This window comes from Anguilla rostrata, chromosome 14 (genome assembly GCF_018555375.3).
Source record: "Anguilla rostrata isolate EN2019 chromosome 14, ASM1855537v3, whole genome shotgun sequence".
Taxonomy (NCBI): Eukaryota; Metazoa; Chordata; class Actinopteri; order Anguilliformes; family Anguillidae; genus Anguilla; species Anguilla rostrata.
The window spans coordinates 34,525,866-34,553,207 of record NC_057946.1 but is presented as its reverse complement, the minus strand read 5'-3'; the positions used below and the strand labels follow the sequence as shown (position 1 = coordinate 34,553,207).

At 44.3% G+C, this 27,342-nt stretch overlaps 1 protein-coding gene across 4 annotated transcripts; it reads right to left on the bottom strand.

Annotated features, from left to right (window-relative positions):
* Window positions 1–85: 85 nt before the first annotated feature.
* On the bottom strand, window positions 86–26,266 carry slc20a1b (solute carrier family 20 member 1b). Of its 4 annotated transcripts, none has more exons than XM_064306843.1 (11): window positions 26,114–26,266; window positions 19,573–20,236; window positions 18,078–18,218; window positions 16,954–17,039; window positions 15,931–16,027; window positions 13,855–13,974; window positions 8,566–8,793; window positions 5,465–6,029; window positions 4,706–4,885; window positions 4,107–4,191; window positions 86–3,281 (listed from the first exon to the last, which is right to left on the bottom strand). In XM_064306843.1, the coding sequence occupies exons 2-11, from the start codon at window positions 19,919–19,921 to the stop codon at window positions 3,123–3,125; spliced, it is 2,010 nt and encodes a 669-aa protein (XP_064162913.1). In that variant the 5' UTR covers window positions 19,922–20,236; window positions 26,114–26,266; the 3' UTR covers window positions 86–3,122. The 4 variants fall into 4 exon arrangements, with proteins under 4 accessions (XP_064162913.1, XP_064162912.1, XP_064162914.1 ...); XM_064306842.1 differs by lacking the exon at window positions 26,114–26,266 and adding an exon at window positions 24,992–25,150; XM_064306844.1 differs by lacking the exon at window positions 26,114–26,266 and adding an exon at window positions 24,981–25,073.
* Between the last annotated feature and the right edge of the window lie 1,076 nt (window positions 26,267–27,342).

Here is a 27,342-nt window from a genome sequence, read left to right as displayed (position 1 = left end):
TTTTATTTTTCAGTACTGTGGTACTCCTGAAAACTTATTTCATCCAACACGCACACATTACTGAAAACAACAGGAGTCAAAAAATGTGTTCAAAATTTTTTTTTATTTTTCGTCCATCACAATTTTTTTTTTTTCGTCCCATTTGTCAAAGCCCAGTAAATAGAGATTACTTGCACCTGTATATTGGTACAAATCTAACACTCTCCAGTCTGTTCTTTGGTACCTAAAAAAAATATATATAATAATGATAATAAGGCATCTACAGCGACTAATTGCTTGAGTGAATCCCAGCCAAGATGATAATACCGATCGCGGCTTCACAACAGCAATGTTCTCCTCAGCCCAGCAGAACCAACTGGTATTTGCATCCACTCTACCCAGCACAAGAACACTTCAAACAGCACCCAGACCGGTGAAGGCGTTCTTCCTCTGCACCAAACAAAATGGCCGCATGTTCCGAGCCCGATTCACGCGGTTCAGGGTCTTCTGAGACAATTCTGTCCCCTCGCCCGCCGGACACGAGGTACTAGAATGAGGATATGACGACTGAATTCAAGTATCAGGCTTACAGACAAATTTCAGCAGAACATAAAAACTACCACGCGTCTACGATTCGGTGTGGTCAAGTTCTAACGGAACTAAAATGTGTAATCATACATCATGTTAAACTGTTTATCCCCGTCATTTTGCATTTCATTTTGTTCTCTTAACCCAAAAAGCCTGTCAAAGTATCTATATTTGTCAGTAAACTTTTTTTTTTTTTTTAAACTATCCAATTAAAGTCTCATGCTTGCAAAGCGTTATAAACATCAGTGAAGCCTACGGATATACCTTCGGTCTCGAATTTGTCTTGCCATACGTAAAGTCCATCCTCAAGGTGCAAATTATTTTTTCTTAAAAATCGAAATTAGCTCAAAATGACTACACCCCATTCTCACTAATCACTATCAACTACTTTACATCTACTCCAAGAAATCTCTGTATCCCTTTCAATTAAAATTAATAATAACAGTAATAGTAGTAATTTTTAGTTTATTGATTTTATTTACTCATGTATTGAGAAAGACATTGTGTGTTCCTCCTTACAGGTCTTCAGAAAGGGCTGCTTGTTCAGACTCCTTTTAGGAATAACCCCATTTAAATTTTACCTTTTATTTTGTAAAAATCAGGTCCGACCACTATATGTTCTTTCTAATGTTTGAGGAGATGTTACTTTAGCTATAGGAAAAGATTGTGACATTCAACATTTCACTAAATCTTTCAGTTGGTGTGGCAGTAGTGTACTCGTGATAAATACCACACCCCTCCCCCTCACCCCCAAAAAGAAAGAAAAATTCAAGACCGAAGCTATTGAACTTTGAAGCTTAAATCTGTGTAGCGGCTAAATAAATAAACACTTTTCTACAGCAAGACCGGCCATAATATTTAGATAATATTGTATTTTAATTTCTCCCATTTGCCAGTTTAAAAAAAAAAAAACAACCTTTGGTTCAAATAATACCATACTACTTTGAATAATCGCCGTGTCGTGCATTTCAAAATCCCAATGGTGTTTATTCGACAGCTGCGTTAATTGAGTGCGGCAGCTAACAGGAGTAATACGGTAGCTGTAGAAGTTTCAAATGTCAGGTGGGTGAGATGTTTCCTTTGTGATGGCTGAACAATGGTCACTGACTGAGAGAATAGGGGTTTTATGGCAACAAATGCATTTAGCTGTCTGGGTGGCTTTAACTAGACAGACCCAACTCATTGAAACGGGAATAATAAAATGGATATGGGACAATGCTGCTGCCACTTTTTCGCACAGAAACCAGACAAGAGCCAATCAGAGTACACTGATGAGGAAACGGAATAGCCCAGACTGTGGCTGGTGACGATGCTCCTGGGAGCCCATCATCCCTACAGAGAGAACGGCCAGAAGACATCTTCCAGTTACAACTGCTCTCTGTTCAAAAAGCAACAGCACCAGTGTCTCATTTCTATTATATTTCCCCTGTCTCACAAGGGCACGCGATTATAATAAGTAACACGGTAAGTCAAGTACAAAAAAAATAATAATAATTTACTGGGGACTCAGCTTCTCTATTAATAATATTCATATGGTCTACCAGCTTGGGAAATCCCAGCAGCATGTGTGCGTATTACATTGTGAAGACACAGTACTTGAAACTGCATGAAAATTAAGGGCAACACTTGCAACAATTTAATTTACAATCACAAAAGGGTGCTTACTCTCGCGGTGTTTAAAACAGGCCATGTACAGTGCGGCAAGTTCCAATTAGCAGACGCGTGATCTGAGGGGGTGATGGGATACGTTTGGCCTCCAACGACACACTGTCAATCATTCACCTCAAAAATACTAGGTAACAGGGAGGGAGGCCTGCCCACTACCTGTTGGTGAAACTATTTTTAAAAATTATAGATAGCCAAATTCAGCACACGCTACACACGCGTCTAGAGATACCAACGCACTCGGTCACTCACTCACTTACACACACACTCTCAATGAAACACACGCACCCTCAATCAAACACAGCACACACACACACACACAAACAACTAAGCCAAGATATGCCCTTACTAGCTCACTAGAACCTAAAAAATACTGCTTATCCTAGGTATTAGCGAGTCACAAATAAAAAAAATTGCTAATATTGCATTGTTATTGCTCTTTTGTCAATCTTGTTATGTGTATAAAATAAAACTAAGAACTTACTTGTATGTACATAATTACAAAAATCCAAAAAGAAAATCAAGTCACTACATTCTAGCCTAACAAGAGCGAGGTGCCAACCGGCAAAATATACAGCAGAGATAACAAAGGTACAGAACAAACTAGCCAGACGAACAGAATGAGCAAACAAGTGTTTCTTTTTTTGTTGTTGTTGTTTTTTTTTTTTAAATACAGCCAGTAAGAGGAATGGAAGTCTCCCTCTCCTTGTTTGCCACCAATAGAAAGCTTTTGATGAACAGAGAGGTGGAGAGCCCCGGGATGGTGTTTGGTAAGGTGGGGGGGTGGGTTTTTGGAGCCGCTGCCGGTGCAGGGGGGTCCCGGGACTGATGGCGGAAGTGGGAGACGGAGGCCCCTGTTCCCGCTGGGGGCGGCTGTGGTGCGGAAACGCTCAGGTGATGATGACGTGGATGAAGAGAGCCATGATGGCGGCGCTGATGAGGCCGGAGATGGGCACGGTGACGAACCACGCCAGGAAGATGTTCCGGAACAGGTGCCAGTCCACCGCCTTCCTGGAGCGAAGCCAGCCCACGGCCACCACTGAGCCCACCTGCGCACACGCACACACACACACACACACACAGCGTCAGCACACACACACACAGCGTCAGCACACCTGTCGGTCTGCCTCCTCTCAGCCATGTCACTGTAGGCTGGCTCTGCTTCCAACCATAAACACAACCTCTGAACAATAACAAACTGTTAATGGTTTGATAATCGCAACCAATTACCTCTGAATTCTAGCAAGTTGTTCCTGGTTGTAAATTAGAAGGGGTCTACTGAGGGAAGACTTACACTATTAAGGTCCCATTGTGTCAGATAGTGATTATATACAGACAGGTGAAATCAATGGGTTCCCAATTGCTGAAAATGTGGACAACTGGTCACTTAAACCATTTGTAGTAAACAAAGAGTTCAGAGACAAAGTAAATGAAACAATATGTAATCATGCTAAAATGTTATGCTAAAGGAAAAAAGTTCCCTCAAAAACCTTCACTGATCAAGGGATTTGCTATAACAAAAACCAGTATACACACAGTGTTCAAGTCTGAGAACCCCTGAACTACAAAATGCGTTACCTGAATCATTCGGCTTAATCAGTCAGATTCAAATTTCCTATGTTTTTGACTGGCTTTAATGGAACACGGTAGAGAATCGACCTATAGTTGTGTAGTGACATCACAAACCCCACTGAGTTGACCAATCATAGTTTACCATCAGCAAACCAGACATACAGAACAGAGAGTCGCCCTTTAAGATATCCTCAAGCACACACAGTACACTTATTGGATCATTTCAACTACTCCCAAAATTGTGAGGGAACATACACCGCCTTAGACAGGAAATGAGTGGACGGTGGCGTTGGCATGGTTACCTTGCAGTGGGTGGTGCTGACAGGAAGGCCGATGTTGGAGGCGACGACCACAGTGACTGCAGAGGCCAATTCGATGCTGAAACCACTGCAGGGGAAAACACATTCCATTACAATGTTTTCCACAGTCCCACGCTAGCTTAACAGGGACAAACAGCTCTATATGCCAGAAGCACAGCACAGACACACTTAATATAAGGGTAGGAAATGTGGCCATTCACATTAAACGGATGAGTTCAAGTTAAAAACAAAAACAAATGAATTTCACGAATGGAACTTCGGAATGAAATTTTTTCCCCCCTCGTCACAATTTAAATGAACTTGCTCTTCATTTCATCAGTTCACACTTTTCTGACTTAATTTGCATGCAAACATACATTTTGTAAAAGCACATTTAATTGGTCTCGCTGAATTTGTGTGGGCATTATTTTATAGCAGTGCACCTGATTAGGCTGGCTAAGCTGAAAGCAGTACCTGAATGGGGTGTTGGGGGGCCAGGACTGCTAATTCTATAACTGTACATATGATTGGTTTGGCTGAACATGTACAGACATTATTCGTGTTATAGCAGCAGATCGGATTGGTTGAGCCGAGAGCGGTACCTGGAGGGGGTGATGGGGGTCAGGTCCCGGCCCATTGTCTGGATGACCCTGCGGCCCCAAACCCAGAGCCCGGCGCAGATGCCCACGCCTCCGTACAGCAGCAGCCAGACCGGTGTGGGACCAACCACCTTGCCACTCTGGTACACCAACCAGATGGCAACCAGCGGGCCAATCGCGTTACTGGGGAGAGAGACAGTGGGAGGAGTCAAATAAGCAAGCGCATAATGTGTAAGTCGGGCCATTACATCCAAGTCAACCAAGTCAAACCTAATTTGCATATCCCCCATTCAGCCCTAATTTGCATATGACCCATTTAGAACAAGCACTCCCCCTCCCAAACTTCCAAGAAATACAAATGATCACCATTACATAACTTCTGTTTCCCTGTCATAACAAGACACACAGAATGTTTGTAAAGGTATAAATCTACCTGTGAACATTCTAATGCTGAACAATCGCTTCTGGTAACTTGAAAGCAATAGAGTTCTAGAACAATGACATAGAATTTTTAAAAAACATGCCAAAAAAAAAAAAACCAAACTCTTCAAAAGGTTAAGACTGCATCTCCACACTACAGAGGTTCTACTCTACATCACATCTCACTCACACATATATATATACATATATACACACACACACACAAACAGACACACAGACACACACACACAAAGACACACATGCACGCACACGCACACACACACACACAAAGACACACACGCACACACACAATAAAAGCTTTAAGGCCCTTCATCACTGTACCTGACATCGTTGCCCCCGTGGGCAAAGGACCCAAAGCAGGCGGTGAGGATCTGCAGGAACTGGAAGAGCAGCGAGACCTCGGGCCGGTCCTCGGGAGCGGCGTCGTCCTCGGGCGAGCCGCGCCCTCCCCCCGGCCCGCCGGCGGCCCCGTCCCGGATCTCCAGCGCCACGGGGTCCTCCCCCAGCCCCAGGTCCAGCCCCTCGCTGGCGCCCTTCTCGGCCATGGAGTTGCAGTAGCTGGTGTAGCTGTCGATGCGCACGCGCTTGCGCTCCAGCGGCGCCAGCTCCTCGCCCAGGGGGCGGGGCTCGGTGTCGCGGGGGCGGAGCTCGCCGTGCGCGTGGATGCCGCAGATGGCCATGGTGTAGGAGGTGTAGCTGTTGTTCCGGCGGATGGGCCGCTCGCCCGACTCGCCCATGCAGTCGCCCACCTTGGCCAGGTGCAGCTTGTGCAGGAGCTCCTTGTACAGGCCCGAGTCCTTGTGCACCGTGTGGTACTGGCTGTAGCCGCTGCTGGGGATGTGGGCGGGGCCCGTGCTGAACTGGACGTGCGGGCTGCCGTTCTGGACTGGGGGGAGGAAAAAAACGGCAGGAAAAAAAAGAGAGTGAGGTGCAGTAGGGTTCTAAAGCTCTGTGAGGCAGCTTCAATGCACTGCACAGGGATGGGACCGTTCAGTGCAATTTCCATGTTTCAGTCAGAGTGCTGTATGTTAGTAACAGTAGGGTTCTTACTGTTGTTGTTGGTGCAGTTAGAGTGCTGTATGTTAGTAACAGTAGGGATCTTACTGTTGTTGTTGGTGCAGTCAGAGTGCGGTATGTTAGTAACAGTAGGGTTCTTACTGTTGTTGTTGGTGCAGTTAGAGTGCTGTATGTTAGTAACAGTAGGGACTTACTGTTGTTGTTGGTGCAGTCAGAGTGCGTATGTTAGTAACAGTAGGGATCTTACTGTTGTTGTTGGTGCAGTCAGAGGCTGTATGTTAGTAACAGTAGGGATCTTACTGTTGTTGTTGTGCAGTCAGAGTGCTGTATGTTAGTAACAGTAGGGATCTTACTGTTGTTGTTGGTGCAGTCAGAGTGCTGTATGTTAGTAACAGTAGGGATCTTACTGTTGTTGTTGGTGCAGTCAGAGTGCTGTATGTTAGTAACAGTAGGGATCTTACTGTTGTTGTTGGTGCAGTCAGAGTGCTGTATGTTAGTAACAGTAGGGATCTTACTGTTGTTGTTGGTGCAGTCAGAGTGCTGTATGTTAGTAACAGTAGGGATCTTACTGTTGCTTGTTGGTGCAGTCAGAGTGCTGTATGTTAGTAACAGTAGGGATCTTACTGTTGTTGTTGGTGCAGTCAGAGTGCGTATGTTAGTAACAGTAGGGATCTTACTGTTGTTGTTGGTGCAGTCAGAGTGCGTGTATGTTAGTAACAGTAGGGATCTTACTGTTGTTGTTGGTGCAGTCAGAGTGCGTATGTTAGTAACAGTAGGGATCTTACTGTTGTTGTTGGTGCAGTCAGAGTGTATGTTAGTAACAGTAGGGATCTTACTGTTGTTGTTGGTGCAGTCAGAGTGCTGTATGTTAGTAACAGTAGGGATCTTACTGTTGTTGTTGGTGCAGTCAGAGTGCTGTATGTTAGTAACAGTAGGGATCTTACTGTTGTTGTTGGTGCAGTCAGAGTGCTGTATGTTAGTAACAGTAGGGATCTTACTGTTGTTGTTGGTGCAGTCAGAGTGCTGTATGTTAGTAACAGTAGGGATCTTACTGTTGTTGTTGGTGCAGTCAGAGTGCTGTATGTTAGTAACAGTAGGGATCTTACTGTTGTTGTTGGTGCAGTCAGAGTGCGGTATGTTAGTAACAGTAGGGATCTTACTGTTGTTGTTGGTGCAGTCAGAGTGCTGTATGTTAGTAACAGTAGGGATCTTACTGTTGTTGTTGGTGCAGTCAGAGTGCTGTATGTTAGTAACAGTAGGGATCTTACGTGTTGTTGGTGCAGTCAGGTGGTATGTTAGAACAGTAGGGATTACTGTTGTTGTTGGTGCAGTCAGAGTGCTGTATGTTAGTAACAGTAGGGATCTTACTGTTGTTGTTGGTGCAGTCAGAGTGCTGTATGTTAGTAACAGTAGGGATCTTACTGTTGTGGTGTGTGGTTTGACAGTGGTTCTGGGTCAGTAGGTGCTGTATGTTAGTAACAGTAGGGATTTACTGTTGTTGTTGGTGCAGTCAGAGTGCTGTATGTTAGTAACAGTAGGGATCTTACTGTTGTTGTTGGTGCAGTCAGAGTGCTGTATGTTAGTAACAGTAGGGATCTTACTGTTGTTGGTTGGTGCAGTCCAGAGTGTGTATGTTAGTATACAGTAGGGATCTTACTGTTGTTGTTGGTGCAGTCAGAGTGCTGTATGTTAGTAACAGTAGGGATCTTACTGTTGTTGTTGGTGCAGTCAGAGTGCTGTATGTTAGTACAGTAGGATCTAGTGTTGTTGGTGCAGTCAGAGTGCTGTATGTGTAACAGTAGGGATCTTACTGTTGTTGTTGGTGCAGTCAGAGTGCTGTATGTTAGTAACAGTAGGGATCTTACTGTTGTTGTTGGTGCAGTCAGAGTGCTGTATGTTAGTAACAGTAGGGATCTTACTGTTGTTGTTGGTGCAGTCAGAGTGCTGTATGTTAGTAACAGTAGGGATCTTACTGTTGTTGTTGGTGCAGTCAGAGTGCTGTATGTTAGTAACAGTAGGGATCTTACTGTTGTTGTTGGTGCAGTCAGAGTGCTGTATGTTAGTAACAGTAGGGATCTTACTGTTGTTGTTGGTGCAGTCAGAGTGCTGTATGTTAGTAACAGTAGGGATCTTACTGTTGTTGTTGGTGCAGTCAGAGTGCTGTATGTTAGTAACAGTAGGGATCTTACTGTTGTTGTTGGTGCAGTCAGAGTGCTGTATGTTAGTAACAGTAGGGATCTTACTGTTGTTGTTGGTGCAGTCAGAGTGCAGTATGTTAGTAACAGTAGGGATCTTACTGTTGTTGTTGGTGCAGTCAGAGTGCTGTATGTTAGTAACAGTAGGGATCTTACTGTTGTTGTTGGTGCAGTTAGAGTGCTGTATGTTAGTAACAGTAGGGTTCTTACTGTTGTTGTTGGTGCAGTCAGTGTCCTTGGCCTCCTTGTCGTCACAGTCGTCGCAGCCCCCGATGGACATGGTGACTCTGCGCTCCTCGGCGGGGGGCGGCTGGGCGGGGGGCTCCGGGGAGGGGGTGGGGGGTTTGGGGGGTTCCTCGGGCACCGTCGTCAGGCACAGGGCCTCAGGGTCCCGTTTCTCCATCAGCGGCCTCTCGGAGGGGCTGCACTTGATTTCACCTGAGAGCGAGCACACGCGATATTCACGCCGTGAGCACAAGCCGGTCTTTCTCTCCCCTCTCAACCGGGAGCGGTCACGACCGCACGCCGCGTTCTGTGGAGAATTGTTCAGAGAAAGATGGCACGCCCTTATTTATGAACCATTTATGACCTGCCATGTTATGTTTTTTAAAAAAATGACCATTTTCAAATATCAGATGGCGCAAAAAGAACAAAGCTGGGGAAAAAAAAAAAAAAACTTTTGTAGAAAATTTAAATTTTCACCAAGGCCGTTAGGGACCACTGACCGAAAGGGTAAAAATCTAAGGACACTGCACTTTCGATGCTTGTAGGCTTGGAACCCGCGCTACAGCTTGGACAGGGGAAAATGGTTTCCCTTGTTATTCTGGGAGACAGCAGAAAGGCCACAGGCGACTGCTCACACAGACACAGACTGTGTGTTTGGACTCAGATGCCAACGGCGCTAGTCTGCGGCGGACCCAGTTCAGGTGGACGGCCAATTCGCTCAACTTCCGCAGTGCACTGTATTAAAATGGACACAATGTGATTTCAGACGTTTCCACATCCATCCGGGAGACAAAGGACAAGGGAAATATTCTCCCCCTCACTCGTGCCGGGCCCCGTGAAACTGAAGCCGTGGTTAAAACCAACAGGGCTAAAATGGCGGACTTCCAGCACACGCGTTTATAAAGACGCACCGAACAGGAAAAAACTGGAACCGTGAAATCTGGCACAAATTACATGGGAAAATGCCTTATGCAATTTTATGAGATATTATGCAATGCAAAAGAGTTTCCCCGTATTTCAATTCAGGTTCTCAATTAAGGAGATGCGTTCTGCAGCTACTGGTACACCGAATACATTCTTCTCAGAACTGTATTTACGTGTGTGAAAATGATCATGAGTCATCATACGCAGAATTCAACAGGCGTGTCTTCAACTGCAGTCTAGCCCAGGGATATTGGCTCTACCAATAACGGTTTACATTAGTAACAACCAATACAACAACGCAAATGGTAATTGGTCAATAAATTGCTATCCTTCTTGGTTCCCTGTAGGTATTACCAGGATGCAGTAACCACCAATCACAGTCACATTTTGAATCATTGTATTCTGTGATTGGTGGACCTCTCCCAGGACCTTTTCTGCAGCAGTAAGGTAACACCAGGAATCTCGTCCTTATTTTATCCTCCCTGGTCAAGTCCTCCATAAGAAATGTCATTTTTGGATGAAATATTGTTTAACTAGAAATCCTCTAGAGGAACAAAGAAAACCTCACTTACGCAAAGAATTACTCAACACAAACGGGAATGTATGCCTTGAGTTGAGTAAAGGATTTTTTCCTCAAGTTAATTTGCGAGATAAGGGAGTGAACTGGAAACACAAGGAGGAGACAACTCCATAAGCATTGAGGCGGGAGTCTGAAGGTGCGGTTCAAGGGTGAAGAAGCTCGAGTAACAAAACGAGTCACACGCAGAGCATGCTGGGAGAACAAAGACCGCGCCAAAGACTGCGTGGAATGCGCCCTGCCGCAGGAATGCCGCCCAAATCCGCTCCGGCGGCGGGCTGGGGGACGCACGCTTCTGCACGACTGCATCTACAGCAGAGCCGCCAGTCAGCGCTTCACACAAGGTCCCACGAAGAGTCAAAATGGACCTCTTCTACAAACAAACCCTAGCAGGAGTGCCAGCCTTTTTGGTGCAAACATAATAATAATAATAATAGTAACAGTAATAGTAATAATAATAATAATTTAAGCGTCTTTGAGTTCATGACAAGCGTTATGTTAAATAAATGTATTATCATTATTACTTAGCGCCCCAGCTCAGAGACATAGGGAGGCGCTTCTGTGCCCTCGCTGGAAAATGTAAATGTTCTGAGGTTAAGCACACGCCTGCGGGTGTGCAAAAACACCGCCACTCAGCTCACACTGCACTCCTACCGCCCCGGACTCACAGGGGAGACTGCAGTCATGAACTCACAGCACTGGTGAAACCAAGGTTTCTGTGCATTCACCGACCGTTGTCACGGTAAAGCTGAACCCAGCACCAGCCATGTTAAAAACACTGAATGCAGAGCTTGCCTTGTTATAAACACTCTATGCAGGGATACTCGGCTCAGACGCGCTGTCAATGTGGCCAGTTTTGCCAATGTGACGGGACTGCGTCTCCCCGGGTAACGCTTGTGCTTCTCTTCCACAAAATTGATTACATTAAAAAAAAAACATTTTTATTTAATCTCGTTGGGCCTTCCCATCAAAGACCTTCTAGATTAAAATGTGATTAAATGCTTAACATTCTCCCAGTGCGATTCTATGCCAATGTGCTTAGCGCCAAAGCAACAGTGCCCAGCTGTGGCTCCTCAGAACCAATCCAATACCGTATGCAATGCAGTAACAAGCAGATCAATAGCATACGCACACATATTTCACTGGCCTAATGCATGGACCTAACTGACAACCAGCACTGCAGGTAACCAACACGTCTCACAGGAATCGATGGATAACTGGCCACCAGCCAGAAAAAAATAAATAAATAAATACCATCAGACCAAACATTTTGTAATAACCGTATGCATTAATTTTTATTCCATCAGAATGCTGTCACTGACCTCTTTGAAAATGGCAGCACACCAGAACAATAAAAATCTGACAAAAATACCACTGCCAGGCCCAGAAAATAACCCCAACCCGCTTTCTGTCCCCAAATGTATTTTTATCAGGCTGTGCTGTGCTGTTCTGATACTTGGGTTTGTTCACTGAAAGTGGAGCAGATCTTACTATGTGGAGCAGCTCCAGTCTGTAGTAGGGCTTAACCCCATGTGATAGTGCCTTCCCCGACACCCTGGGGTAAGCACAGGCTATTCCCGTCAGCAAGGCAAGGACAAATTAGGGACTAACTCCGTGACCCAATTAGGTGGTCTTAGATTGTCTGTTGGACTTATAGGCCCCAAACACTTGAGATCAGTCAGTAAGCTTTTAACTTCTTTTTTTTCTTTCTTTCCTTGTGTAGATTCATTACAGCAAGGAAACAAAAAGCTTCTTAAGATATGATGGAACAAGAGAGAGAGAGGGAGAGGATTGCTTTCAGAGAGATGAGAGTGGAATTTTTAATAGGAGAGGGGTCATTTATTTTAAACTATATGGAGTCTCAGCCATAATCTACTTTACTTTTAATTGCTCATATCGACTGATGTAAATGATTATCAGTTTGTGTGTAATAATCCCGGAATGGAAGTGGCCTGAGAGATACATGCTTAAGGCAGACACAAGACACACTGAAGAATGAATGCATAACATACAGCAGCTAGGATCTGTGTGGGCGGGGGGAAAAAAACTGCAATTACACTCCCACATTTTCAAAACTCCATGCTCCTAAATGACAAAATTATACCAGACGGCTGCCATTTTCTGCACCCAAGTCACGCACAAATATTTTTAACTCGCTCAAATTTGTGGGGAAAAAAAATTCAAGTCAAGAATTGACTTAAATACCTGAACCCCCCCTCCACACACACCCGCCCCCCCTCAGGCCTTTCCTAGTCTTGCAGGAGCGTTTGTGTGGGGATGCGTTCTCACATTAACCTCCCGTTTATTTATTTTCTTTTACTTGTTATATTTAGAGAGTCACTTCCTCAGCTGTGCACACACAGAATCCTGATGTGCACTTCATCGTCTCCTCTCCCTCGCTGCTGCCGCAGCCGGACCGCAGCGTCTGGCCCGTGATCCACGGGGCTGTCTTTCAGAGGACCAGCCCCAGATACCCAGCTGCTGCACACAACACACACCCGTCTCTAAAAGCCAGACAGGTCCTTCAGCCCCGCTGCAGATCCAAAAACCGCACATGGCTACTGGCCACTGCCATCAGCCACCGGCAAAAAGAATTACCTTTCAGTTAAGGGTCAAATCGGGAATCAGCTAAGCTCTATGCCGATTCACATAAGCAGTGGTCAGAGTCCAATTCATAAATACGACACAGCCAACGAATAGGCCTCATAATAACATTAGTCTGGCCAGGTGCTAAAAATAGCAAGACCACATTTTCTAACCTCTGTGTTTATCCTGAATTCAGTAGCTGGGGGTAGGGGGGGGGGGCACAGTTATCGTATTTATAAATCTCTCTGGATAAGAGTGGCAGCTAAATTAATGTAAAGCAGCAAACAGCAAACAGCTGGACTACCCACAGCCAAGCGCCTTTACTGTAACCTCTCCTGACTTCCTGTAGGTCACATGAGCCTGCCTTCTCTTCTCCTTTATGTAATGACTAATGGAACCAAACTCATAAAGGAAAAAAAACTACAAGAGGAAACATCCACATGTGCTTGCCCGCAAATCGAGTTGAATGTGAAATGTTTTCCCAATGCGACAGAACAGGACTCTGGTTCGAAACAAAATTCAGGCGACTGACGCACAGCTTTGAATGCTAATGGCTACAAACCGAAGTGGCGCCACCACTGGACTCTTCCCTGAGAGTGAGCTCATCTGCTCCAGTATCCTTGACCTCAGACAGGCCTCTTTCTGTTAGCGACAGGGCACACAGGAACCCCGTGCGCTTTGCGGCGTTATCACCTGCCATTTAAAGGAGGTAAACGGGTCCATTCTTAGCCTAAATCCAGGGCTTTGTGTCCATGTTTGAGCAGCGTGCTCATGGGGAAAATGCTACTTATTTGAAATAAATGCATTTACAATTACCAGGAGTTATTAAATCAGGAAATACTCTTTTATTTCCTCAGGTGCTAAATGTCATAGCTAGGAACAGAGGGTTGGTGTATGGCATAAGCACACATGTTGAGAGCATTTTCCCCTCAGACAGCTGATAGCAGGAGTGAAGGTTCAACAGAAAAGCAAAATACTACTATTCCTGAACCAACCAGCAAAAAAAAAAAAACATCTCTCTTCTCTGAATTATGCAATAAGCGTGACCGGAATAATGTAACATGTAGCATTGCAATGCAAACTTCCCTCAGGCGTGCGTTCGTGTGTGTGTGTGTGTGTGAGCGCGCGCATGCGTTTGTGTGTGAATATCATAATTTTGCAGTTGACCCAATGGGAGGAAGACTTACGGTCAATCTTCCTCTTGAGGTAGGGGCAGACGGCGAACCAGACCACGAGTGCGGTGAGGGCGGCGCAGGCCAGTGATATGAGGAGCGTCACCCACCACGGGACGTTCGGGAACCCCAGCGCTGCGGGGGGAGAGAGAGAGAGAGAGAGAGAGAGAGAGTGTCAGGGACACTCCCAACACAACCAACAGACAAGGGACCAGACATTTTCACAACTGCTCACAATCAAAAAAGTGCACCGTTAATGAACTCAGGATCTGCACCTTGGCAGAAGCACCTGCTTTCAGTATACTTCCTTTCTCTCACTTATTCAAGCGATCCCTCCATTTCAGCAGTTACCTGTGTAACCGTTAGAAAATGGTAAAGCCGCTTGCTCGTGGTTGTGTGTTAGAATGCTGGACAGGCCCAGTTGCCCATCATTTAGGCTATTGTGCCTAGGAGAGATCTAAGTGATTGCGAAAGACATCATCAACCAGGGGCAACTAGGAGCGCATGCAAGGCAAAATGGACACATGTACAGGACTGACTTCTAAGATAACGGCAAGTCACCGCGGGCACATTAAACAGGAGCACAGTTCTACATCACTGGGAATAGTTTGTTAAAGGTTTTGTGTGTGTGGTAAGGGAGGGTGGGGGGGGGGGAACGGACCCTTAGCTTCTGCTGAAACAGCCCGTTCTTTTCAAGGCCGCAGTGCAGACAGCGTGTCCTCAAACACGCTTTTGTTAGCGTTCGCTGTAGCGTTTGTTTAAGATGGACCAGATAACCGGCTAATCCTCGCGCGGGCGCTCGTAACCATAACGGCCAGCGTCTGCGGCAGGGCCCGGCGCCCCTGCTTCTGCACTGCTTTTTGCCGGCTGCTGCTTCTTCTGGTGACACGGTGCCTAACTGATGCATTAAAGCGGGTGTTCACCCTAAACCTCGCCTCATCTGGCTTTATTTGGTCTAAATTTCTTGTGGATTTTAACTTTGAACTAGGGAGCCCTATCTACAGCAGTAAATACCCGGTTTTTAATGACATCACCGTTGTCTAATTAAAGCAGAGTTCTGGATCTCGCTGTTTCCATGTTACACAAGCCATATGAAGGCATACGTTAGACACCTCACTTATGTTTTGAAACGGCACTTTCTCCTGGCTGAAACAGAGCCGTTCCGAAGGTTCCATGCACAGAACAATCCCCCGGCACATGACACGAGGGCGCTGACGGCACCGGCCAGAAAAGGGCTGGATTAGCCTTAACCGCATTTAAAATGGAAAACACAGGACTTTCCCCACTTCCACCACCCTTATTAACAGAGCTTTCCAAACACAGAGCAGCTAGCTGGATGACCTCACAGGCGCGGCCCTCAGGCTCGTTCTCTCCCGGGCTTGAGACAGCGCCGGATACTCGCTAGTCTGTAAGCGGTGAGCCTGGACGGGCTCAGCGGGCCGTTCACATCATTATGCGTTATTGTGCTCTTAAATCCCTAAATAACAGGGCTTCTCACACTCGGTGCTGGGCCCCCCTGTGCGTGCTGCTTTTCATTCCAACCACAATTGCAACCCATGAATTGTAACGAGCGGTTAACAGTCCTTAATTACACACTTAAGGTAGCGTCTGTAGAAGGACGATTTACTGTCTTCAGGCCACACCATGTCAGAAATAGCTATTCACGCCATAAACAAAAGACAAAGCAGACAGCAGTGAGACAAGCATGCTTTGTGTTAAAACTGGGTTACAGGTGAAAAAAATAAACATAATAACGGAACAACTTAAACACACGTTTCCAACCACCTTAACTGAACGAGAGGTCACGGTTACAAAACCCAGGTCACACAACAGGCCCACAATGACCGTTACCTCACACAAAGCCTTTACAAACACACCTGAGCCGTGAATAGGGGTGATTTCAAACCTGGGTGGAAAGCTAGTTACGCAAGATCCTTTAGAAATGTCCCAGTACGTTCACCTCTCGTTAAATTCTGGAAAAGGTCCCGGGGTGTCGAAATGCCAGTGGTATCCAGACTCCTCTGTGAAGGCTATGCTCAAAGACACACCTGACTGCTAGACACCTTTCCTTACCAGGCAAGAGACTCTTACCTGGAGCTCCCGTGTACATGATGGAGAAAAGGTTGATTGCCATAGTGACTGCATAGAAGACAGGCAGGGCCTTCAAGCCATTGGGTACCGGGTCCTCCTGCAAACGACGGGTACATCATGGACCGAGTTAGGCCACCATATGCAAATCTGCGCTTTCCACAAGTCTTCATTTTTATTTTATTTTTAAAAACCTTCAGCAAGTTGCAAGAGTTTTCTCATTTGGCTTCAAGTGTGTGCACATGGAGCCTCTAAACAGCATGTGTTACATGCAAACTTCCACGATTAAAACTTTGTGACCAAACATCACCATGTGTTAAATGTCATCACTTAAAAAAATGCTACATGAGCATCACCTAATTTTGGTTCTTAGAGAATTTTATTGTGAAATGTTCTAAAACACCAAACACCAAAACTGAGCCTCAAACTGGGACACGTACCTTGGCACACGGCCAAAACAAAGACCTGGGAACCATTCTTTTAGGGTCACCTTGTGCATGGGCATTTGTGTGTGTGTGTGCGTGCATGCGTGTATGTGTGTGCATGTGTGAATAAAAAAACAAGGAGCAGCCGATGGGCTTTGCAGTCAAAACAATATAATAAAATAAATTGTCCCATCTAGGTTTAGCTAAATCTTATATGCAAATTAACTATATCAATGACCTCAATATGATGTTTTTCTTCTTCACCCCCCCCCCCCCCCCCAAACATAGTAATATGCAGAAGAGGGCCATTTTTTTTACACACTGTGTGGTGTGAAACGCGTGTTGTATGGTGTACTATCTCTGAATAAGGAGGAGGGGGATGGATGTGATTGGTTACTCTATTCGGTAGCAGTTTCTACAGTAAAGGCCGGTCCTTTGTGCATAATTAGCGCTGTATGTTTTCATCTCAAGCTGCATTTGTTCAGTTATCTTTGAAGCACTGTACAGGATATTTTCATGATGATAAGCAGAGGCAAAATAGCCCTTCAGACTCAATTCAAAAGCAAGGCCACAAAGAAAAACAGAACTCTCAGTCGCGCACCTTCGCCAGGATGAACATACGGATGAAGTAGAAGAGGATTGCAGACATGATGCCAGACAGAAGGGGAGACAGGAACCAGGAAGCAACTGCCAAAAGAAGGAAGAAGAAAGACAATTAACTGGATGAGCCACACAGCAGCCCCATATTTAGCCGCAGTTAAGGCCCCATTCTTGTTCTCGTGTGCATAGAGGCCTGGGATCAAATTCTCACCTTGCCGATTCAAAGCTTCACATTACGAATCAATTTAAGGACTTTTATCAAAAACAAAACAAAAAAAATCTAAAAAGGTGGGAAAAAAATCCTACCCTACAATTCTCAATAGGCAACAGTGGTATGGTTACGGGGCCATTTCAACACTCAGAAGCTGAATTGTGAAACATCATAACTGCATCACGAGACAGGGGCAATAATAACTGAACACAAAGACCTGAGTGCAACTGGAGAAACAGGGAGGAGCGAAACACTTTATGAATGATTTACTTTATCCAGTTCAGTCATTCAAACGGTTTTACTCAAGGATACGCAGCTACATTGTTCCACTGAACAACAAACAAACACAACCACACACCCCAATGTCCTTCGTCTTGACACCAGAGCCACCTCAAACAGGTTCAAAATGATTCTGGTTAAAACCAGTCGGAACTAGTTTTATCTAACCATACAGTAGATAAAAACAAATGATAGTAAAGCTGAAATGTATCAAGCAAGTATGCAAAAATTATTTTTCAAACAAAACCTGCCAACGATGAACTAGGCATGCTGTTAAGCATCCGTAAAGACAGGTTTTGCAGCTGTTTCAAGGAAAACAATTTACAAGCACATTCCGTGTTATTCCCAGTAAGACCACAAATTGCGTAATGCCAGCTAACACTGTAAATTTTAAAAAAAGAAATGACTTGCATTCACAAGGAAAAACAAACAGGCTACGAGCAGAAAACCATCAGCCTTGTAAACCTTTTAGAACCGGTTATTTAGAGCACTGGTGGCTCCGGGTTGGAAAACACTCAACTTGCACAAGCCCAATTTCAGCTCTCCCACCCACCCCCTCAGGCTGTAATAGGGGGGATTTTTCCAGTCGGAACCAGTCTGTCACAAAGCAAGGGGGTGGGGGGGCTGTGACTCACCAATGCGGAGCAGCTCCATCCAGTTGAGTCCTCGATTACCTCTGGCCACCAAGGAATAGCCGATAGTGGCACCCACAATGCAATGGGTGCCAGAGATGGGGAGCTTCAAAAACGAAGCCATCAGCTGCCACACAGCCGAACCTGAGAGAGAGAGAGAGAAAGCAACAGACAGACAGAAAGAGAGAAAGAGCGGGAGAGCGAGAGATAGAGACAGACAGACACTGCGTTTTAATTGCAGCCGTCTCGCGAGCGCAGGCACGCTGATCATTTCCATTCATGCCAGCCCTTTTGTTTTCCGAAACCACCAGAATCTTCAGCGGAAAGCTTGTGACCAGAACGTTTTCCACCACCAACACATTTCTCCAGTGTGACTCAACCCAACTGGCCGACACATCGAGAGCTCAGAATTACAGGGTCCTCACATTTCTATCAAAAATGGGTAAACAGTAGAGTGATCTGTCGTGCCCATTTTCTATAATATGCATTAAGTTACATTTTGAAAATGTTAAAATAGCATGTCCTTCAATACAAAATGATGCAATGCAATGGAGATTTTAAAGTTCTACACCTCAGAAGTTTCACTGCCAACAGACAGATCCCTAGAATTCCAAGCTCTCGGTATTGTAAACGAGTCAACCAGCACATTTAGAATTGTGCACCCAATGCCATTCACCTCCCACTGACACTGTGGGCAAACATGTAACAAAGTACAAAGTACACAAGACTTCTGAATGGACTCATTTTTTTGCATGAAGGTTTAAAGTCCTTATCCACCTAACGAGACCCTCGAGTCAGAGAGGAAAAAAGGAGAGGATGACACTGCTGAAGAATAGACGTACCTAAGGTAAGGGAGTTAGGCACTAATTTAAAGGATGCAAAAGCATGCAAAATAAACCGCTGCAACGGATTCTAACATTGGGCACCGTTTTATTCTACGCACAGAAATTAAACATAAATGTATGTCCTCAACAGGGACTCCCCTACTCTAATCCTGTAAGGCCAGGGGAGTGAAGGCTTCTTATTACTTAACACTGCACTGACCCGTTAAGGAGGTTAATTACACATTTACCTTACCCCACTGGGGTTAGCTCAGAAAGTGGGATAAAGAAGTCATCCAGCCAACTTGGAAATGCTCTCAATAAAATTCAATCTGACCAGACAAAAGGCCTGAGTCACTTTTCATATTCTATGAAAATGAAGTGGCCAACTTTTTAATCTCGCTTTGTGAAATGACCCCTAACGCCCCCCCCTCGCATTTAATGCATCCGAGATGTTCACTTGAAGCCAAAAACAAATACAGTCATCACCCAACACGCTATGTAAAGGTACTCAAACTATGTCAAGCTTTTAAATGCATCGTCTTAACATTTTTGGGGCTAAAGAAGCTATGGGCAGGTAGCCTGCACCAAACTGACAAACATGAAATCATGTAAAATAGACAACTGTAAATGACCAACTTTAAACGGTCTGAAGGCGGCCCGTGGAACTCACTCACCGAACATGGCGCTGACTGAGCCGGCCATGAGCAGGTGTTCCGTTCCGTTGTACATATTGACCTCGATGATGCCTTCGCGGATGGTCTCGCTGACCTTCGACCCCAGCAGCACGGAGCCCACCGTCTCAAAGATGGTGGCCAGGATGCAGGCCTGCCGGAGTGTGACCACGCCCGAGCCCACCGCCGTGCCGAAGGAGTTGGCCACGTCGTTGGCCCCCACAGAGAAGGCCAGGATGAAGGCGATGATGAAGCCCAGCACCAGCAGCCACAGGTAGTCTGGCAGGTAGGCCTGAGCAGCCGCAGCCACAGCCGCGGTGGTGGCCAACGTTACAGTAGCTAGAGTCGTCATATCTAAATTTTAAAAATTACCTTTGGAAATATTTCAGATAATTGGCACAAAATTGATGTTTGTGTGAATTTTGTGAATACAAAAAAACAGAAGGGCCTTCTGTCTTCTTTAAGAAGATTAGGGAAATTAAAATGTAAACAACGGGATGTGGTTGGCTCAGCCAAGAGACACGGGGCCGGGAAAGGGTGGTAAAAACAGAGGTTATTGCAACCCTCTCTCTGTGTGCTAGTTTCTTTTATGATTTGTTTGGTGCTGGGTGGGTAAACAAATTGAGCAGGTCTCCATTGTGCAACAGACTCCGAATGGTGACACTTCCTGAAAAAGAAATGATAGATGTCTCCTGTTACTCATTGACTCACCTCCTGCCCCCCCCCCCCCCCCAAAAAAAATCTTATCAACTGAACAGCCATCACATGCATCTAACAAAAATGTCATTCTTTTCTTTTTCTTTTCAACAAGTTACAGACCAGCCATCATAAAAGAGACTAGAGACTATCCTGCTATCACTGAATGACAGAACGCTAAAGCCCAGGAAGCAGTAAAAGAAAGAAAGGATGCGTGCGCTAGGCTAAAGCAAAACCATTTTGACATGAACAACTCCATCTCATTATAACCTTGGGAAGGACAAATGATCTTTTTCCTCCGCATATCAATTATGCTAAAATGTATTATCGAAACCTGTACTCCTACACTCATTAAATACAGACATTTTCCCCATTTCGTAGGGGTGCCTGACATTGGCTCTGGTATTTTTGTATATAATTTTTTTTTGTTTAACCAAAAATAGCGAGCAATTTAGACCCAAGAACCCTGGTGTGGCGAGTCAAGTGACAGCTGACAGTAAAAAGCAGCAGCTCGCAGCCTTCCAGCGCCCAGGGTTACACACCCGAGGACGCGCACATTCTCTACAGCACACGGTAACATTCAAATAAGGAAGTTACATAACACAGTGGTTCCCTCCCTCTTCTCTAGAATCCGGTTCAGACTGGTAAAGTGGAGCTTAATTTTTGTGCTACTGCTTAGACCACACTGCCGCCGTCTGATTGGGACCCTGCCTCTCTCCATTCATCAGACTCCCAAAATGGGACTCTGCTTTAAAAAATTTCTTGAAAACTTCTTGTAATACAATACCGATTTCAAAATTATATGATCTTGAATGATTATGACCAACTTAAAAAGTCTATGTTTTCATATGCAACGTTTGCATTTTGAGTGTTCACATGACCCAGTATTATCATTTGTGTTCCAGAACAGTTTTCTAGCACATTCTAGTAAACCAAAAAAAAAAAAAAAAAAGTAAAAAAACTGTAGCTTACTCCGAATACACGCATGTGCTCCTGTTCTTGCCCAAACCGAAAACCGTCCTGAATGTGTCACAAGATGTCTGGTCTTTGGAAAAGGAATTCTAAGTTTCCCTAACAAAATGTCACAGGTGCTGGAGGGCAAGAGTACAAAACGACATGTTCCGGGACGCTGTAAATGTGACCAATCAAAGCAAAGCCACATTATCTATCACTAGCAGGCAGGCCAGTTCTTCAGAAGTGTGGCTGGCTCCGCACTGATACTGTGTCATGTTACTGCTCATACGTAAGAGTGCCATGCTACTTTTCATGGAAGTGTGAAAGCCAGGACTCTTCAACTACCTTTCCACATAAACCACTTTTTAAATGGTGAACGCAGGCATTTCCTAATGCCAAATAAGACATTTAATCACTGGATGTACATCTGCATAAACAACAAGTGCATTCTTACAATGTGTAGCAATTAGGCCTGTGTCACATTCAGAATAGCCCTCATTACGTATTCACTTACAGCAGTGTTCTTGATCAATTCATGTTCTGTCCAGATCAGCACTTTACAACGCTTTGGGTCTAATTTTTCTTCCTCAGAAATGTGATCACCCCAAGTTAGCCTGCTTAGCTGTGTGTGTGCATTTCCATCATTCTCGTCATGCGGCTACACACTGCGTAACATGGACGTAAAGACTCAGAACTCGACCCAACGTTTAAAAATACCAGTAGTGGCAAGAAGTGAGTGACAGGTGTTAATGTGTACATACACGGAAAGCCTGTCACTGTCCGTGTTACTGTCCCTGGCAGCGGTAAGCTGATACTGTCCAGATGCTGACCTGGACATAGCCGCCATCTTTTTGATACATATGGAAACATATATGGGACTTTTTGCGGGTCTCCACAGGCCAAAGGGGCCAATGCTACGTTTGCAGTGGGCCCGATTTGGCCGCTGGGTTGCTAACAGAACAGCCCTGCTTTAAAAGAATTGTCCTGGTCAGCTACGAGGCTTCGCGGCCAATATAAAGGTCAGTGAACTGGCACAGAGCCTGCCTTAAATTGATACAGGAACAAAAGGCACTTTTTAGTTTGTTCTAGCACACGCAACTCTAATCCAACCAAAGAGCCATTAAGACTTGGTTTCTAGCTGCACTTACAACAGACCAAAGCCATTTCATCACATCTGACGGTAATAGCCATGCACACAAATCCAGGAACCAACATTCAACAAAAAAAGTACACACAAGAAGCAGCTGGTCTTTCACTACGTTTGGCAACAGGGTCATACAAGACCCACCATAAATACTGAGAATCCAAGACCAAGGCCAGAAGAGACCCCTTATAGTACCAAATGTCCAATTGCACAATCAAAACAAAAAGTAAAACCACCAGACGAAGAGTGGCCTCACCAGACAAGATATCGCCTTCAGAAAAAATAACTGACAGAATTACATACACACTCAGTTTGGTAAAATTCTCAACCCCTTAGTTATGCTACTGAAACAACACTATAACCTCATACGTTCCACACAAACATATTTGCTCAATATGTTTAACCTCGAAAGGTCTGACTCCGTTTAAGTGCAAAGTGCTCCAATTTGCTGGGTTTTTAATATTCGCTAAAGGGAGGTCAGGCACCTTTAGCCACTGCACAAAGAAGCATATCAAGCAACTAGAACTTCCTAGGTGACATAACGGTTAATAAAACAAGACTAGAACAGACTACACCCGGCACCCATGCTTGCATGCGACCTGTTTTATTACCCTCGTTTTATTAACCATGATTAACATAGGAAGTGCAAAGTATGACTGTATTGTTGAAACCAAATATCTGTATGATAACATAAATTATAATGGGGAGTTTTTGCAGGTATGTCTTGGGTGTTCAAGAGTAGAGACAGCATTACTAGCTCCAAGACACTCCAAACATTTACTACATTAAACATTCAAATATTTATCAAGAAATTAGTCAAAACTCCACCGCCATCCTCTGGACTGCATTCATTTTAATAAACGGCCTCATTATACGTCAGAATTCATGATAATACAGTGCCGACCGACTAACCAGTTATGCATGTGCTGAATACTGTTACTTCAAGCTAAATTTGGTGCTACGTAGCTTGCGATTTGCCACGTATTGTTGGTGCCAAATCATAACTAGCTAGGTATTAAACACATAGTATCTGTCCATTTATATAGTATATGGTTTCTGTACTTTCGGGTTTATCGCCAATACCGTGCGTACGTCAGAGTTCATTTATTATGTAATAAATATGGTGGAATCATTGAGGAACGGCTGTCGCAGTTGCTAAGGAAGTGAACCCACTTCACCGGCGTATTGATTCAGTCTACGCCATGGCCCGAGAAATCAAAATGGCCAGCGAGCTAGCTAATCACATGCACCTCCATTGTTCTTAGCTAATGATATGTCAACTTCATACACGTACAACCAACTACAGATTGTACTATTCGTCTCAACCTTCCATAATGCCATACTTATAAAGTAGTGTGGCACTTTGTGTCTGTCTGCAATGTTAGCAAGCGAAGTTTAAAATATAATACACAGAAGCACACGCTGCTAATGCTAGCCAACTACGTTAGCTAATTAACGTTATCTTCCGAGGCACAATACACGTTCTTAGAATATTGATTGCAGGCTAGTTGCCGTTAGTTTTGCGCAGATAAACCGACAGCAAAGTCATCACTAGTTTACTTTTTCAATGACAGCCAACAAGACAACCTCTCTCGCGAAAAAGAGTTTTATTATGAGAATTTCATCATCGGCCAACGTTAGCGGAACGGAGACAGTACATAGCTTGTGAACATCAGTTCGCATTTTGGCATGCTAGCTAACTACGTCACACCAGCAGGCTGCTCACGACGCAGACTAACTCAAGTTGGACAGTTTTCATTATCAAGAGAATGCTGCCATCATATTCTGTTTTAGATAGTAATAAACTTTATATCCGACGACACTCATAACTGACTACGTTACTGACTTACGGCGAATTGGAAGCTAGCTAGCTATCTAGCTAATTAACGGCGGACACGTGTCCACACTACGTTACGTTACTACGATTCTTAGACAGCTGGCTACCTAATATCTAGCCGGTATTGAAACAATAAAACATTAAAAATCTAAATAACCTAGTTGTTTAGCCAACATAGATAGAAACCATGCCTAATTTCTCCTGCGCTGCTCAAAAGGTATCTAACGTGAGCGAATAAGCCATCTTGTTAATGAAATAAGATTACTTAACGTTATGTTAGAAAATAGCGCTGGTCACTGTCATTTTTAGCAGGACAGTCGTTGGTTAAACCAACTAGCTAACTAGCACAGGAAAGGTCAGGTGGTAATTTGTCAATCCAGCTAGAAGCTAGCTAGTTACAGTAACGTTAACTGGCTTGCAACCTACTGCTGTGCGGTCATTAACTTTGTAGTCAACAACAGTTGAAGCAAATTGATATGAGTTCACATATCAACAGTAGTTAGCAAATTTAATAACAACCAAGTATATTTTCCACAAATGTTTAAAATATTATGACGTTCCGCTTTTCTGCCCTCACATCTGTCCCGCCCGTTTCTATAGTCAGATAGGGCGCGCGCGGGATAACTGGTACCCGTAGCCGGTATTCTGAAAACTTAGGCAAGTGTTGAGAAACACAACGAACGGAAAACCAGAATCAAACATACTGTAGCTATATTTACTAATCGTACTCGACACTTTCATTAGAAAGACAAATAATTAGCTGCGACAAGCGGCATTTACCAATGACTCACCCCGCTATTGGTGTCCACAGTTAGCAGAACAGTGCCGGTGACTGAACTGAAGAAGCAGCAGCGCACGCCTGAATCAATGAAAATGGGGCGGAGGAATGGACTCTCCCCCGTTACGTCACATGACCGTCTATCATGCGATCCGGATTACGCTGGACAGAACGGGGTTTCGTAACTTGTAACAACAGTTGACTTCAAATTTGAATCTATTAACCCAACAGGTTCTGTGCAAATTCAGATTTTATAACCGCCAAGAATATGTTACGCCGTTTTTGGTAAACTGAGCCACTTATGAACATCTCTGAATTTGTGGAGATAATGCACGTGTGTACCAGCAGACACAGCCTAAAGAAATTGATCAAACATATTGTCCGCTTTCAAATCAGAAACTAACCAAACTCATAGGCTAATACTCAACATAGTCACATTATTGCATTTAAAGTAAGAAAAACGTACTTCTTCGATTGGTGGTTTCCTACATTGCAACATAATTTTATGTAAAATGTTAAATACCCGTTCAGTGATGCAGTATTCCATGCAAATCCACCAGGCTCGTTTTTTGTCAAAAAATGTTTTGTCAACTGTTGAGGAGGTTAACGTTAGATAGCTAGATTATCCAAATTAACTAAAGTTAAACTACGGATCGTAGCCTATATAGCTACATCCGAGCAAGGGTATTATTATGATTGCTGGATTGGAATTGGAATCATCTAACTTCAGACGGCAATGAAACAACATTTTTGTTCCGAATACTGGTTTTTAAAAATACGTTTCTTTTAATAGTACCCCGTATGAATATCTTCCTATGTGTTTAAAGGGTAAAATATTTCAAATGATTGGTTGACACAGGTTTTTTAAAACATTTAACGTGTACGCAACATATGTTGCCTACCTTACGCCAACCCGATGCCTGACACAAGCAGTTTGCGCACCCCGCTACTGGGACCTAAAAATCAAAAGTCCCTAGTCGATATCTCCTGCCTTGACCCACTGTTTTATTAGAATCTGCTCCAGCCTGCATGCGCCTACTTCCAAACTTTTAAATGCATGACTGCAGTTAGCACATGCGGTTTTAAAATCATATAGCCCTAACTAACAGTCACGGTAATAAAAAGTTATAGCCACCTGCAATGAGAATGTAGAAGCTTTCCGTCAGGTTTCAGCAAACGAGTTTCTCTTGAAGGTATTGTGGACCGATGTTTGGGGACTCAGAGCTACACGTCCTATTTATATCATCCTAGGTTATGGCTTAACTGCTGTGTTTTGAAATTTGCGCCCAGACCTATAATTTACAGTACAACCCAAAATTATGAACCTCCCACCCTCCTCCTAAACAGGAAGTGCAGACACCTTTGAACTTTTAGTAACAGCACGATGTGTTTACTGTCCACCTATAACTTTTATAATAGGCTATTGCCCCTCTTATCTTCTCGCGCCATTCTCCTGATTTTTACAATACGTTGGTAATTAGAGCAGGGAAAATTTCCCAGCTAAAGCCCAGTTTATTGTTTCTGTTATTTTCCTCTGGCACTGGGCTTTTTTTAAAAAACGTACTTTTAATGCTTCAGCACAGCAGACACAATATCATTGGGTGAGGCTATACGGAGGACTGTTGAACAAAAGTCTGAGACACCACAGTCTTCACCATACCATTACTGCAACTCTTCTGCATAAGTTCCATCCTGTGTGTCACAGATGGATCACCTCGATCTGCAGATGGAGAGACTTGAGTCCATTTCTGCTCAATCGGAGTGGCAGAGTAGTAGGCTATAATATGTAAGTAGCTGGACTTACTGTAGCGGGACTGCAGGTTCATATCCCAGCTGGGACACGCTCATTGCACATTTGAGCAAAGTGTTTAACCAGAATTTTTTTTTTTTCAGTAAAAAATATACAGCCGTACAAACGGACTGTGTGTCGGCCTGTAGAAAGCAAGATGTGTTACCCCCTCTGAATTATGGTGTCTGCTTATTGCAAGTGTTTGAAAATGAGGGGAGTCGAGGGTGGCCCTCTGAGAAGTGGTTTCTGATACAGAACTGGGCTCTGTTGCCAAAATGCTGTTTAGTCGAGATCTCCCAAATTATACTTAAGTGTTTATTTTGTTTACTGGGATGCCCCCCGTGACTCATCAGGCCGACCACAGTATTTCATCATACTCTTGAATTGGTATTGTCTTTTTGATGGGAGAGTATGGGTTCTCAAGAATTGCCTCTGCCGCTTACGTGACAGAACATTCAAATTAGAGGCATTATGGGGTTGGTGAAGGCAATTTTCATGGGACTGTTTTCGACAACCCCCCCCCCCCCCCAACCACCACCATCACCATCAGTAGGGTGCCCACAATGTATCCAAGC

What these genes read in the sequence shown, in the direction of transcription:
- slc20a1b (XM_064306843.1), bottom strand. Translation starts at nt 19,921, where the DNA reads ATGACGACTCTAGCTACTGTAACGTTGGCCACCACCGCGGCTGTGGCT. An exon ending in CCTCAAGAGGAAGATTGACC is followed by an intron (nt 8,794 to 13,854) that starts GTAAGTCTTCCT and finishes GCTCGCTCTCAG; the next exon opens with GTGAAATCAAGTGCAGCCCC. An exon ending in CACGGGGGCAACGATGTCAG is followed by an intron (nt 4,886 to 5,464) that starts GTACAGTGATGA and finishes CTCTCTCCCCAG; the next exon opens with TAACGCGATTGGCCCGCTGG.